General features: G+C 41.1%; 1 protein-coding gene across 4 annotated transcripts in view; it reads left to right on the top strand.

The window, feature by feature from the left end:
- The window catches only part of LOC148512077 (flavin-containing monooxygenase 5-like), a 195,037-nt gene extending 181,136 nt beyond the window's left edge, over positions 1-13,901 (top strand). For all 4 annotated transcript variants that reach the window (XM_088482221.1, XM_088482222.1, XM_088482219.1 and 1 more), the window contains 2 exons: positions 11,544-11,616; positions 13,304-13,901. In XM_088482221.1, the coding sequence (XP_088338347.1) occupies positions 11,544-11,616; positions 13,304-13,649 (419 nt within the window). In that variant the 3' untranslated portion in view covers positions 13,650-13,901. The remainder of the gene's footprint in view (positions 1-11,543; positions 11,617-13,303) is intronic.
- Positions 13,902-14,650: the final 749 nt, after the last annotated feature.

The following is a 14,650-nucleotide window of genomic DNA, read 5'->3' as shown; positions in this document are numbered from 1 at the left end:
CTTGGTGGGTATATTGCCTTCAGCAACACTAACAGAAAAAGCATCTAAATTATGCCAGCTCATTCAGAGGCAAGCTTCTGTAATGCTAGCTTCACTAAGAGGCATATCCGTGTCAACCTCTTCGAAAAACTCAGGGATGTCATTGCAAATTGTCTCTCCTTGGGATCTGGCATTTCTGTCAATGCCAAAAATATTGTGCGAGCATTACAACTGGGTATTTTTGAACATGTCCCATGTTTTGCTCACACAATCAATTTGGTGGTGTAGAATTTTTTTAAAAATGACAGGGCCACGCAGAAGATGCTGTCTGTGGCCCCAAAAATTTGGGACATTTTCGGCATTCAGCAGCCACCTGTAGAAGATTGCAGCACCTGCAAGAACAATTCAATTTGCCCTGCCTCCAGCTGAAGCAAGAGGTAGTAGCATGGTGGAATTCCACCCTTTGTATGCTTCAGTGGACTGAGCAACAGCAATAAGCCATCCAGCTACACAACAAGCCATGACATAGGGAGAATGTACCTTATTCCAGCATAGTGGAGAATACTTTCTGTGTTGTGTAAGGTGCTGAAACCCTTTGAAGTAGTCACCTGTAAAGTGAGTTCAGACATTACCATCTTGAGTCAGGTAATTCCCCTAATTAGACTTTTGGAAAAGCAGCTTGAGAAACTGAAGGAGGAGTTTAAACAAAGTGATTCTGCTAAGTATGTTGGACTTGTAGATCAAGTCATTTATTCACTTTGTCAGGATCCAAGGGTTGTTAGCATCTTGAAATCAGATCAATAAATTTTGGCAAACAAACTTTATCCTAGGTTTAAGTTGAATGTCATGTCTTTCTTTCCAAAAGACACAGATCTTAAGAGATACAAAAAGCTTTTGGCAAGCAAGTTGTCAGCTCAAGCAGCACATGGTATGACATTTCCTCTTCAGTTTCAACTGCAACTGCCAGGAAAAAACTCAGCTTTTCTAAAAGACCCACTGGTGATGCAGATGAGTCAACACAACATTTTGACATGTGGTCAGGTCTAAAAGAATTGCCTAAAATTAGTGACACCTCTACCATGACTCCATCTGATATGTTCACGATCTAAAGAATGGTGGAGGAATATTTTAATGACAATGTCCAAATAGGTATGTCGGACAGTCCCTTTCACTACTGGCAGGAGAAAAAGCTATGTATAAGGCCCTTGTAGAAACTGGCTTTGCTTTAAAGCTGCCCACCCTCCAGTGTGTACTCAGAAAGAGTTTTCAGCACAGTCGTCAGCGATCAGCGTAGGAGGCTACTTCCTCAAAATGTAGAAAAGGTGATGTTCAGCAAAATTAACTACAAATTCCTCGAGGAAGACCTTTACCGGCAATTACGTGAAGGTTTAGAGACACCTATAATGGTGGATTCCAGCAGGGACTAATTAATATTGTGTGAAGATGATGTACACACTGATGAGGGTGAGGATAATAATGGCGATGGTACCTTGCCTCTGTAGATAGAGATCATTGCCAACAATATCAGATGCCCATTGGCAGCTTATTTTGTGGGGGCCCAAACATACCAGTCACTTCAGCCACAAGTGAAGTGATTGGTTTGTTAAACCATATGCATGTCCTGTTTAATATACATAAGCGTGGGTGGGAGTACCCAAGGAATATTCCATCCTGCATCTCTTTTCTTTGCATAATGCGCTCTTTGGGGAATTGCTTATTGTCTTTTTGCATAGATGACAAACATTTTTATTGTTTATTAAACAGCCATCCTGTCGGCTTCTGCTGTGTGGCGATATTTCATAGATGTCCTATATTTTTTTTAAATGCCGTGCTTTTGTGTCGCTGCTTTGTCGCTTAGTTTAGCCAGCCAGTTCGCTACAGCCTTTGGCCTATATTGATGAAAAGTGAAAACAATATTGTGAGCTGTGAGGTGGTCAACATTGACTGGAAATAACTGGAAATTATGTTATTGAGGTTAATAATACCGAAGGAACAAAATCCAGCCTAAATTATGTAATTTTAGCTGTTTTTATAATAAAAAAAAAAAATACAGATCCAAAACATGTGACGGCAGGTTTTGGCTAAACCAAAACCTGACAACATATTAGAATTAGAACCAAAAACCAAAACACGGGGTCGACGCACATCTCTATTTACTATTATAGTATTTTCTATACTCTAAACTGAAATTGTGCACGTTAAAGGTGCTTCAAAAATAAAGGGGTATGGCCTCATGGGGAAGGAGCATGGTCACACAAAAGTAACAATTCACATTACACCACACAGTAGTGTCTGTTATTCATATTACATCACAAAGTAGCACCCTTTCCCTTTATACACGTTATGCCACACAGTAGTGCCCCTTATACACATTATGCCACATAGTAGAGCCTCTTATACAGTACATGTTACATCACAAAGTAGTACCCCCTATACACAGTGGTGTCCCTCCCCGCGCTGACACCTAGTGCGGGTGGGGGGGCTGGAGTGTGCTGACAAAAAGGGGGTATGGTTTCCCAGCCGAACCCCATTCTTATTATTCAGGGGTGGTGGGCGGTGCCAGAGGAGTGGACAGCCCTGTGTGCAGTGCCGGCTTCCTCACTGTGTAAGGAGCTAAGTGCTGCACTTAATGCTACAGTCACTGAGGGTGTGTCTGCACCTTGGTGTCAGCCCTCGGAGGGTGACACCCGGGTTCAGCCTGCACCCCCCTTGTGACGCCACTGCCAATACATATTACACCACAGTAGAGCCCCTTATGCACATTACACCAAAGTAGAGCCCCTCCTCACCTTCATTTCTTCTCCTCATTCCTCTTCCTCCTCATCATTTCTCATTATCATCATCATGATCATCATCATTTTTTTCATTAATAACATATGCAGGCTGCTGCAGCACTTATCCCCAGTTGATAACAGAGCAGGGCAGTGCTGCACTGCTACCGCTCTATCTCTCAGTCTGACAGTGCTGCACTGCTACCGCTCTATCTCTCAGGCTGTCAGACAGTCAGTCACAGTGCCACCTCTTCTGCTGCTGACTGAAAGGCTGCTGTGCACAGGGCACTGTGGGACTGGACTGTGGAGAGATGTCATGACGTCTCTCCCAGTCCCTGCAGACAATGCGAGAGACATGGAAGGGGACGGAGCACATAGGGCAGGTAGCACTGCCCGCTGTAATGTATATTAGTATTGTTGTGCCCAGCAGAGAAGGAGCTGGGCCCACCACTACTATTATACATTGCTATATACAGTAAGCATGTAGAGTTAATACAAATGATTGTCAGAATAATACACAGAAGTTAGCAATGACTTTTATAGTAAGCAGACCAGAAAGGGCATACTTCAGTTCTTTTGATGAGAGTATCTAGGAACTAAGTACCTGATTCAGACCCGCTCGCTAGGATGTGTTCACTCGTAGCCAGATTATTTTTGCATTGTGCGCATGCGTACGCATCGCAGTGCGTGTACCAGTGTGAAAGATCGGGAACTGTTCACTCACTGCGCAAAGACGTCCCAGCAAAGTGAGTGACAGGAGAAGCCATTTGTGGGTAGTGACAGGGGCTGTGGAGGTGCGAACGCAGGCGTGCATGAGCATCTTAAGGCCATTTCAGAGGTGTGCATAATTTAGAGACACCGTCATAGTACACGTCACCTGGCTGGATTTTACACTGAAGTGCTCGCAGTGCTTACGGTAGGGTATGGTCAGCCACAAGCGATGCGATCGCATCCGATGGTACCAGTGGTTGAATACACTTCCTGGAGATGACGTGTGCAAGTGGGTGTCTTAAGACAAGCTAGTTGTGGTCTGCATACACAATGCGATTGCATGCCAAGACATAGTGGGCGTGCTAATGCCTTCCCATCGATCGTCTGCCTTCCCAAATTTGCATAAGCATCAAGCGAGCGAAAGCATCCAGCAAGCAGGTCTGAATGAGGTCCTAAATCCAAGGTATTTCTAATATAGGGCGCTAATTTCAATACATATAATGCACAATAATTTAATACTGGCAAAGCAAAAAGGCAAATAAATGGCAATCACTTCCTTTAGAAATTTGCTTCTCCTGTTGGCACGACGTATGGTGTCACATGAATGGTAAATGTCTCTCACATATGAAAGATAAAAACATTATCACTGCAATATAGTAACAGATTTACTAAGGCCAAAACCACTGTAAAACCGCAGACAAAACAAATTTTAGAATAGAACAGGGCTGTCATTTAGAAACCGCCACAAAACCCCCGGGGTTTAGAACTCGCCGTCAAACCGCCACCAAACTGTCGGGGTTTAGAACCCGCCATTTAGTACATTTTGCCATAAATATTGTCTGAGTGTTAATATTGATATGCAAGAAATTAATTTGAAGAGTATAAAAGTGTATTGTAAGTTTAATTTGACCTGTCTACAACCATCATGCCAACATGTCCCATTACAATTATAAAGAGGGTAATGTCGGGGGGCAAGAATGAGCCAACACCATGCCACAACCAGACTTCCTGTTTCCATGAAATTAAATTATGCTTCCATTTTCCCTAAAACAAATGAGCTTACATATTTATTAGTGGCAGTGAAATTAAATTATTGTCAATAGGTCAAATAGGACGACCAGGCCTCCGTTTTCCTTTATAAATCATACAAGTATTTGGGGTCTATTACACAAATTACAAGTTCCTAATTAAATAATTCTTCAAGCCATGTATAATATTCACAATACACTGTTAACTGTTTACTGGCCAGTAGTATACCTGAATATACTATATCTATTATACTCATTGAAAATGCTATATATACTATACATTCCAAAATAGTTAGTATATAGCATGTTTCTGAATGTCTTACTCTCCAAAAGTCACTGTGTAATGGAGTGTTAAAACATAATTCACTAAGGGCCCTATTTACAGTATCAATCTAATTTTTCCCAAAAACAATGTGAAAAAGGGTTTTCACATTATTTTAATATCACATACATATATTAACGGTCTTTTGGAGCAGTTTTCGCAAAATACTACCCCGCCCTTTAATTTGCATATTTTTAGTAAGCTGATTTAATTTCCCATACTTATACTAGGAATGTGATCTGCTTCCAATTTACCAAAGTAAATTGTGAATAAATACCAGGGTCCCTGTGAGAATAGGCCCAGTATGTGCCTGTAGTCAGCCTGCATGTCTGATAGATCGCAGCACTGATCACAAAAACAAATTAGAATAGAATAAATAAATAACAATTGCACCCAGACCATTGATCGGTGCTTCGGTGAGGTCCTCTAGGACTCAGGTCAGCTGGTCTCCAGGATCCTCCTCTGTGCTGTAAGAGCAGCTGACTGGGGTTACAGAGCACAATCCTGGAGACCAGTTGAAGTGAGTACCACAGGATCTCACTAGAGGACCAATCACCGGTCTGGGTGCAGGTGTTATTTTTTATTTTATTCTAAATTCTTTTTATCACACTGTCAGAGCACTTCTAGAGAAAAGGTTTGTCCCTGCATGCAATATTTGATACATCCTTGTGATGTATTCAAGTATCACATTGCGAATCCTGAAGAATTTAGCACATCACATCCACATCTGAGATGCGGATTGTGATATATAGGGCCCTAAAGGTTACTTTTAAGAGTGAAAAAAGGCAAGTGTGCATAGCTTTACTGTCTACACAAATGTGTCTATTTATTTGGCTAGCCTATTCATAGATGCACACTTACATCCTAGTTTTGGGGAAAGCATTGGTCTCCGCCTACTGTATGTTTGTAGGATTTTGGTTCTGACTGGAAATGTAAAACACTTCCAGTCCATTGTACTACAACTTTAAGACTAAAGCTGGCCACACACTAAACCAACTTTCATCCAACTAGTTGATTGGTTGGAATGAAAATCTGGTAACGTATGGGAGTAACTGATGATCAGCAATTTGCTCCTAAATGCCAGAAAACAGATAAAAATGGTCATTCAGACAAGTTTGTTACATGTTTGATCTAAACAATTTGTTCAAACAACAGTTTTTGTCCATTTTCCGGCGTTTGGAAACAAAATTGCTGATTGTCATTTGCTTTCATACCTAACCAGATTTTCGTTCCAACCAATCAACTAGTTGGCTGGTTGGATGTAAGTTGATCTAGTGTGTGGCCAGCTTAACACCCCTATTATTAAATGTAACATTTCCATCCAAACGTGAGAAGATACATTTTTTCCACTCTCACAGGTGCTGCCATTTTGGCACCTGCACTCCCCCGTATAAACGTTTGCACTTGAGGTAAAATATGTATTCCCTTTCATAAATTGTTGTACTGTCTCCATACATTTCACAGAAGTAGTACATCTTGTACATTGTTAGCATATTATAAAATATGTGTATAGCAGAGCAATTATACTTAGGGATGTGCGCCGAACCCCATGTTTTGGTTTTGGATCTGTATCTCCTTCAAGGTTTTGGATCTGGATTTGGTTTTACAAAACAACCCTTGCGTATTTTCATTTTGGTGTTGGTTTTGGATCTGCATTTTTTCTAAAAAATCATAAAAACAGCTGAAATCACATAATTTGGGCGTGTTTTTGTTCCTACAGTATTATTACCCTCAATAACATTTATTTCTAGTCATTTCCAATCAATTTTGACGACCTCACAATATTGATTTCATCCAGTTAGGCCAAAAGGTTGCATCGTGCTAGCTGGCTGAATAAGCTAAATGACAGCAGTGGGTGGCTCTAACATGTGGCAGTTCAGCTTCTAACATGGCACAGAGTGGCAGACAGGATGGCAGTTTAATAAACTATAAAATTAAAAAATGTCAGACTGCAATGCCTCAAACAGCACATAATGCAGAGAAGAGAGGTGCAAGGTGGAATTGTTCTTGGGCCCTTCCACCAACCCTTGTATATAGTGAACAGGACATGGACAGTTTAACAAACCAATCACCTCAGCTACAGGGACTGCCAATTGTGGCTGAAGCGATTGGTTTGTCTGGGCCCCCACAAAACAAGCTACCAATGGGCAGCTGAAATTGTTGGCAATGATCTTTCTGTGCACAAACTGGCTTTACAGAGGCAAGATGTTGTCGCCATCATCATCTGATTCCTCACCCTCATCAGTGTGTACAGCATCTTCACACAATATTAATTCGTCCACGCTGAAATCCACCATTACTGCCTCAGGTGCCTCTGTAATTTTTGGATGTAATTGGTGGTAAAGGTCTCTCTCATGAAATCTGTAGTTCATTTTGATGAACATCATATTTTCCATATTTTGAGGAAGTAGCCTCCTACCTGATTGCTCACACTATAAATCAAAAGCAGTTTGTGCAAGAACCTAAAAATACCCTCCTATTCCTGGCAGTAGTCAAATGGACTGTCTGACATGCCTATTTGGACACTATCATTAAAATAGTTCTAAACCATTCTTTGAATGGTGACCGTATCAGATGGAGTCACGGTAGAGGTCTCATTATTTGTAGGCAATTCTTTTAGATCCAACCAGATGTCAAAATTTGGTTGTGTTGACTCCTTTGCATCACCAGTGGGTCTTTTTTTTGGGAAAGTTTTGTTTTTTCCTGGCAGCCACATTTGCTGGAGAAACTGAAGGAGGAACCATCGCTGAATCACATGCCACTTGAGCTGACAGTTTCCTTACCAACAGCTCTTTGCATCTCTTCACATCTGTGTCCAGTGGGAAGAAAGACATAACATATGACTTAAACATAGGATCCTGCACGGTCGCCAAAATGTATTGATCCGATTGTAAGATCCTGACGACTTTGGATCCTGGCAAAGTGAATAAAGGACTGGATCTACAAGTCTGACATGCTTAGCAGAATTGCTTAATTTCAGCTCCTCCTTCAGTTTTTCAAGCTGCTTTTCCAACAGTCTAATAATGGGAATTACCTGACTCAAGCTGGCAGTGTCTGAACTCACTTAATAGGTGCCTACTCCAAAGGGTTTCAGCACTTTTTACAACATGGAAAGCATTTTCCACTGAGCTTGAGTAAGGTACATTCCCCCCTCCTCTTCCCATGTCATAGTTCATTGTGTAACTTTGGATGGCTTTTTGCTGTTCCTCCATCCGCTGAAACATATAAAGGGTGGAGTTCTACCTTCTAACTACCTCTTGCTTCATCTGGTGACAGGGCAAAATTAAACATTTCTTGCAGGTGCTGCAATCTTCTACATGCACCTGCTAAATGGCAAAAATGTCCACAAATTTTGCAGGCCACAGAGAGCATCTCCTGCACAACCCTGTCATTTGTTTTTAAATGTTGCACCACCAAGTTGATTGTGTGAGCGAAACATGGGACATGTTGAAATTCACCTTGCTGTAATGCTCTCACAATATTGGTGGCATTGTCAGAAATCACAAATCCTGTGGAGAGTGCAAGGGGGATAAGCCATTTTGCAATGACTTCCCTGAGTTTTTCTAAGAGGTTGTCAGTGGTATGCCTCTTAGTGAAACTGGTGATACACAGAGTAGCCTGCTTTTGAATGAGCTGCTGTTTCTTAGATACTGCTGCTGATGTTGGTTGCACTGAAGGCAATACACCCACCCAGTGGGCTGTTACAGACCTGTAATCTTACATTTGTCCTGTTCCTCTTGTCCACATATCTGTGGTTAAGTGGGGAACAACAGCATTTTGGAGGACACTAATTTAGCTTTTTTTTAAATGTCCCTGCACAGGCTGGGAATTGCTTTCTAGTGAAGTGGAACCTAGATGGGATTTGGTAGCAGGGACACAGGACCTCAATTAACTGTCTAAAACTCACTGCACTAATGGCGGATATTGGATGCACATCTAATACCATCATAGATGTTATGGCGTCAGTGATCTGCTGTGCAACTGGGTAACTGCTGTCATACTTGCTCCCCCTTGCAAAGGATTGTTTAACAGTCAATTGTTTTTTTGAACTACTACTAGTAGTCTTCTTTGTCCCCTTCTGGGATGAAGATACCCTCCCAGCAGCAGGCATAGCACTCAAGGATTCTTCTGAGGAATCCAAGATAGGGGAGGACTGAGATAGTCTTATAAAATTGGATGCAAAACTAGTTCTGATCATGATTGAGGATATTGTTGATAAAGGTGGTGGTGGTGAAGATGCCAGGTGCTTGGATCTAGCAGAGAGAAGGGAGCTAGCTGATGCTGGACTGCTTATTGTTACTTTTTTAGTGTTTCAGAATTTTGCAAACACGCTGGATGGATGCACTGTAGATGATGTAACAGGGAAGAGGTTCCTAGATGGTCCCTACCTCTACTTACTCTGGCATGATAATTTGTACAGATGGCTTGACAGTTGTTCTCCGGAATGGGGTAGAAATTATTCCAAAAATAAAAAGTGGATTTTTTTGTTTTATGCCCAGGCATGACAATGGGCTTTTCCTTATCATGGGCAACAACTGTTTCCACTGGGGCCTGATTTACACAAACAACATCCTCCTCAACATCATCCTCATCAACAGCATTCTCATTAGCATCAGCTACACAAATATCCTCCTCATCCTGGTGCACTTCGACAGAAGCATCCTCAATTTTTATGTTAGCATGTTGACTTGCACTGCTCATCTCCACATTTGCAGAGGATGCACAAGTGGTGGAAGGAGGCTCCTCTTCGAGTACAGTTTTGGAAAGGTCAAGCTCACACCTGGCACTCGCCGACATACTTAGACTCTCCTCAGAGATTTGTGACATTTCTGAGCGCACAGTTGGTTCCTGTGCCTTAACGATTTTTTTTTTTTTAAACATTTACAGGGAGTAGGGTTTATATCATCATAAGAGGCAGAACCACCATTCATAAATAAAGGCCTTAGCCTTTCCTTGCCACTTCGTGTTGTGAGAGGCATATTGCCAATTTTCTGTCTTTCTGCAGATAACTTTTACTTTTGATTTTTTTTTCTTTACCAATGTAAAAGATTGGTTCTTTGATTTTAGATGCCCTGACTTAAGCCCTGTATGTAGATGACGTAGACGGACTAGTATTTTCATGACTGGTGGCACTGGCAGCAGCTCCACCACTAGTATTTGGTTCCTGCTCTCCTCTCAAGCTCTCCTCTCAATTGATCATTCTCCATATCAACAAACACAAATGAAGTGGGGTACAGCACACACATCAATTTGTACCAATTTTACATATTACACTGTGGTATCAATGACCTACAGTGTCACAATATTTTTTATGAATAAGAAAAGAATAACACACTGCGCTACCACTTAGTGTCACAATATTTTTTTATGAATAAGAATAACACACTGCACTATGACTTATAGTGTCACAATACGGGGATGATAAACTGCGGTCTGGCCGGCAGTGTCACCAAACAATAATAGCGTAGCTAGCACACACAAAAAAAGTCCTGAAAAAAAGATTTATTTTTATTTTTTGTGGAATGCTAATTTTCTTTAACTTTTAATTTTTTTACACTGGGGAAGAGCACCACTGGACGAGGCAGCAGCCTCTTTATGAACAACACAGCACCCCTTTATGGACAACAAAGCACCCCTGTGGAGTGCAGATGGACCACCAGCAGAATAAAAAAAATTTTTACACTGGAGAAGAGCACCCCTGGACGAGGCAGCAACCCCTTGATGAACAACACAACACCCCTTTATGGGCAACAAAGCACCCCTGCAGAGTGCAGTTGGAGCACCTGCAGATTCACAAATACGTGGATGATAGACTGTGGTCTGGCCGGCAGTGTTACCGAACAATAATAGCATAGCTAGCACACACGAGAAAAAAAATATTGTTTTTTGGGTTTTTTTTGTGGAATGATAATTATTAATTTAAAATGTTGGGGTTTTTTTACACTGGGGAAGAGCATCCCTGGTTTGACAGAAGACCCCTGGACGACACAGCACCTCTTTATGAACTGCAGCCCTAGCCCCTTGATTGACTGGACAACAGTGACACAGAAGCGTACTGGGGTTGCAGTACACTTTATGTACTGCAGCCCCAGCCCGACAACACTGTGCCCTTGAACAACAGAGAAGAACAGAGCCCCTTGATTGATAGGAGAACAGTGACACAGCACATCTATTTATGTACACTCTCCACAGCCAGAGTGAAAATGGTGTGGATCACCGGGACCTTTATAGAATCCAAAACCCGCGAGAATCAGACAGCGGGAGGATGATGTTTGCCGAGTCTAGGGTGTTCGGTTCTCGGAGAACCTGACCCGCTCATCTCTAATTATACTAGTTGATGTGCGCCTACCCACGTCATCTTCGTGTTTTGGTTTTGAAAAACCACCCTCGTGTGTTTTGGTTTTGGATCTGTATTTTATCAAAATAAAAAAACAGCTAAAATTATGTCATTTTGACCGGTTAGCACGCAATCCAAAACCCAAGTTTGGTTTTCAAATCCGACTTATGAACCGGTGGAAGATCCGACCCGGGACTCGGTTCAACTGGGTACCCCATAGTGATTCCGTACTCTGACTCAGTAACCATAAATCTGGTTGTTATCGGTTCTCTGAGAACCGGACCCGTACTTCTCTAATTTTACTGTATAATGCATTTTCACATTTTCAAATGTTAGATAATTATTGTGTTACAATAAATCTTCATAATAACCAATCATCTGTTTTACTTATATAGGTTTGGTCAAACTGCCCGACCAACAAAGCATGGTTATAGATATAGTACAGAAGAAGCAGAAAATGGAAAATCGGTATGTCATCCAGATCTTGTTCATAAAACTTCTTTGTATATGGATTGCAGTGACACAACTACATTTGTATATCAGTGTTACCCCAAACATCAGTGCTGATATATTCATACATGGCGATGGTCATGAAGTGTCAGCATGTTGTAATAAAATCTCTAAAGTATATATTTAAATAAACAAGTTTTTTAAGGCAAACTTGGACATGTATTACTTATATTCCAAAAAAAGAAATCTCACCATGATAAATTACTTTATATTTACAAATGTATTTGCTTTATTATTGAGACTATTTCTTCTAAGATAAAGTGTTTACATTGTTTATAAAAAAAACTGTATATTCTATTTTTAAGTTACTAAATTAACTTCACATATATCTATCTATTTATTCCTTTTGATTGCATGAAATGTAATTAACAATAAGAATCAGTTGTATTACCCAACATTTCAAATGCTAGAACAACTGAAGTTCCCATGGATTAAGATGTGTTGCCAGGACTGCAATACTAAAAACACAACTCATCTAAAGCATATTAAAAATGCTTCACTAAAAGGCACATTCATCTTCATGCATTTCTTACTATTCTCCCCGTGACTATGTGAACAAGCACTTAAATAATAATTAAATGCTTAGTACAGGGGAAAACATTTGCTAGATATAGATGTACAGTATATTTAGTGAGGTTGATAAATAACCAAAAGTCCTCAACCTTTTATAAAATATAATTGCGTTAAGCCAGTGAAAGCAAAACAAACCTTCAGAAGCAGCAGCTGCCAATAAAAAAAAAATCATCAATCATTTTTACATGTATTAAGTGAACTTGCGGAAGCAGCTTTCTGATACTGTAGTTACTGGTCTCACCCACCCTCAAGGTTCACTGTTATCTACATTTTGTTCCCATCTAGATTGGATGACAACTTGCAGAGGAGATAGCTGTCACCCCAGTCATGTGTCAGGCACACTATACTATTTTTTCGGGTAGCCCCCCCGCATCCCCGGAAGTATAGGCTGATCTCCCGCATCCTGCCCGCTAGGGATGGCCATCGTCCATTGATGATTCATAATCATCGATTATTTATGGCCGATGTCAAATGCTTTTTCCATTGATGGGGGAGAATCAGATGGTCTCCCTCCATTGATGTCTAAGCATAACCAAATTTTTTACCAAGTGCGGGGACACAGAGCATAGCTCCACCTCCTGGCACCCGTGAAGCCCTGCCCCCATGTTCTGATTGACCCAGTCAGTAAAAAACAGGGATGGCCATCGGTTGGTGAAAACATTGATGGTCATCCTTTGACTAGTTTGTAACCATCGACTGATACTTGCTATTTTGCCATCAATGGTAACACCACTGATGGCCATCCCTACTGCTCACTTCCTAGTGAAGCTGGCAGGATGGGGAGATTTCATGGGGTCCGCAAGAAGGGGACAGGCTAAATGGCGCAATTTGCATCATTTAGCCATGCCCCCTCCTTGCATCTGTTCCTCCATAGGACTGGTGCTATCTCCAATCGTACATCCGATGTGTGACCGTGCATCTTAATATGCACAGTGGCCGATTAGCCCCACAACAGGTCGCTCAAAAATGGACTTCACATGTGCTACTGGCTATCACATTCATCAAGCAATTAGAAATCACAATATATGTCACAAGTAATCCTAAATGTTTCCTTTCTTTCCTTTCCTTTAAGCTATGTGGCGAGCCAGCGTCATACTGTACAAGTGGACTATGTGGATTATATGGATGAACTGGCCACACTTGCTGGTGTGAAACCAAATCTAGTACAATTATTCATTTCAGATCCACGTTTGGGCTTCCAGGTGTTATTTGGACCCTGTACACCTTACCAGTATCGACTTACAGGGCCAGGCAAGTGGATTGGTGCCAGAGAGGCCATCTTGACTCAATGGAAACGTATTATAAAGCCAACAAAGACCAGAGTTCTTCAAATTCAAACAGCAGAAACATCTTTTGCAATGATGCTGAAAATCTCTGCCATTTTTATTATTTTGACTGCTCTATATCTATACTTTTAAGCATTTGCAGTTGCAAGTAGGGAATGGTGAACTATATATAACATAAGTATGTATCACCTACGTATTTGAGCTATTTCATTAAAGCGAAAAGATGCACTTTGTAAATTAATCTTTATGCTACATAATTGGAAGCAAGTAAAGGGATGATGTATGAACAAAAGTCAGTTTATTTTAATCAAACTCATTATTATGTTAAAGTACTAAAATATGATATTGTTAATAAAGCAAAAAATAAACCCATTAAAAATCAATAAACCCATTTGACACAAACAGTAGGATTTATTTCTAGCAAGAATATCTTATGAATACCAAAAAATTAATATATTACAAATACATAGTGAGCATAGGGCCTGATTCACTACTGATCGCAACTGCGATTACACAAGCAATCGGCCAATTGTTGCATTCTGCACATGCGTATGCATCGCAGTGTGAGTGCGCGAACTGGCTGCAGAGATCAGGACTGAGATCACATTGGCTATGCAGACCCATTGCAGAGTGATTGACAGGAAGTACCGTTTGGGGGAGGTGGCGAAATGCAGACGTACCAGTGCATTTGAATGCCGTTGCATGGGTGAGCATAAATTATCTACTGCGATGCCTTACGCTGCTTGAGTACTCATAGCGTGCAATGAGGTTAGCAATTCCTGAGTAAGGTCAGAGCTTGTGCAAGTGTGCGTGAGGCTGCGATGGTACAAGATATCATGTTACCAATGGTTTCAAAGTCTTGCTACAGATTACGGCTGTGTGTAAGGTAAAGTAGGCATCCTTATGTTGTGCTGCGGCTGCATAGTGATCGCAATGGATTAGCATACAATCGCAGTGAGACTGGGCATGTAATCGCTATTGCAATCGCAGATGCGATCCGTAATGGATCAGGCCCATAGTGACTTGCAATTACACATACAGTATGTTGCTGTTAGTATATTAATATTGGAAAATTATAGATTTTATTTGCATGTCATTTGCGAGAAGTATTTGACATTCATCGGTTACAACGG

This window comes from Taudactylus pleione, unplaced genomic scaffold (assembly GCF_031769625.1).
Source record: "Taudactylus pleione unplaced genomic scaffold, aTauple2 ptg000283l, whole genome shotgun sequence".
NCBI lineage: Eukaryota > Metazoa > Chordata > Amphibia > Anura > Myobatrachidae > Taudactylus > Taudactylus pleione.
Note: the sequence above shows the minus strand (reverse complement) of the source record. Positions and strands in the feature narration are given on the sequence as shown.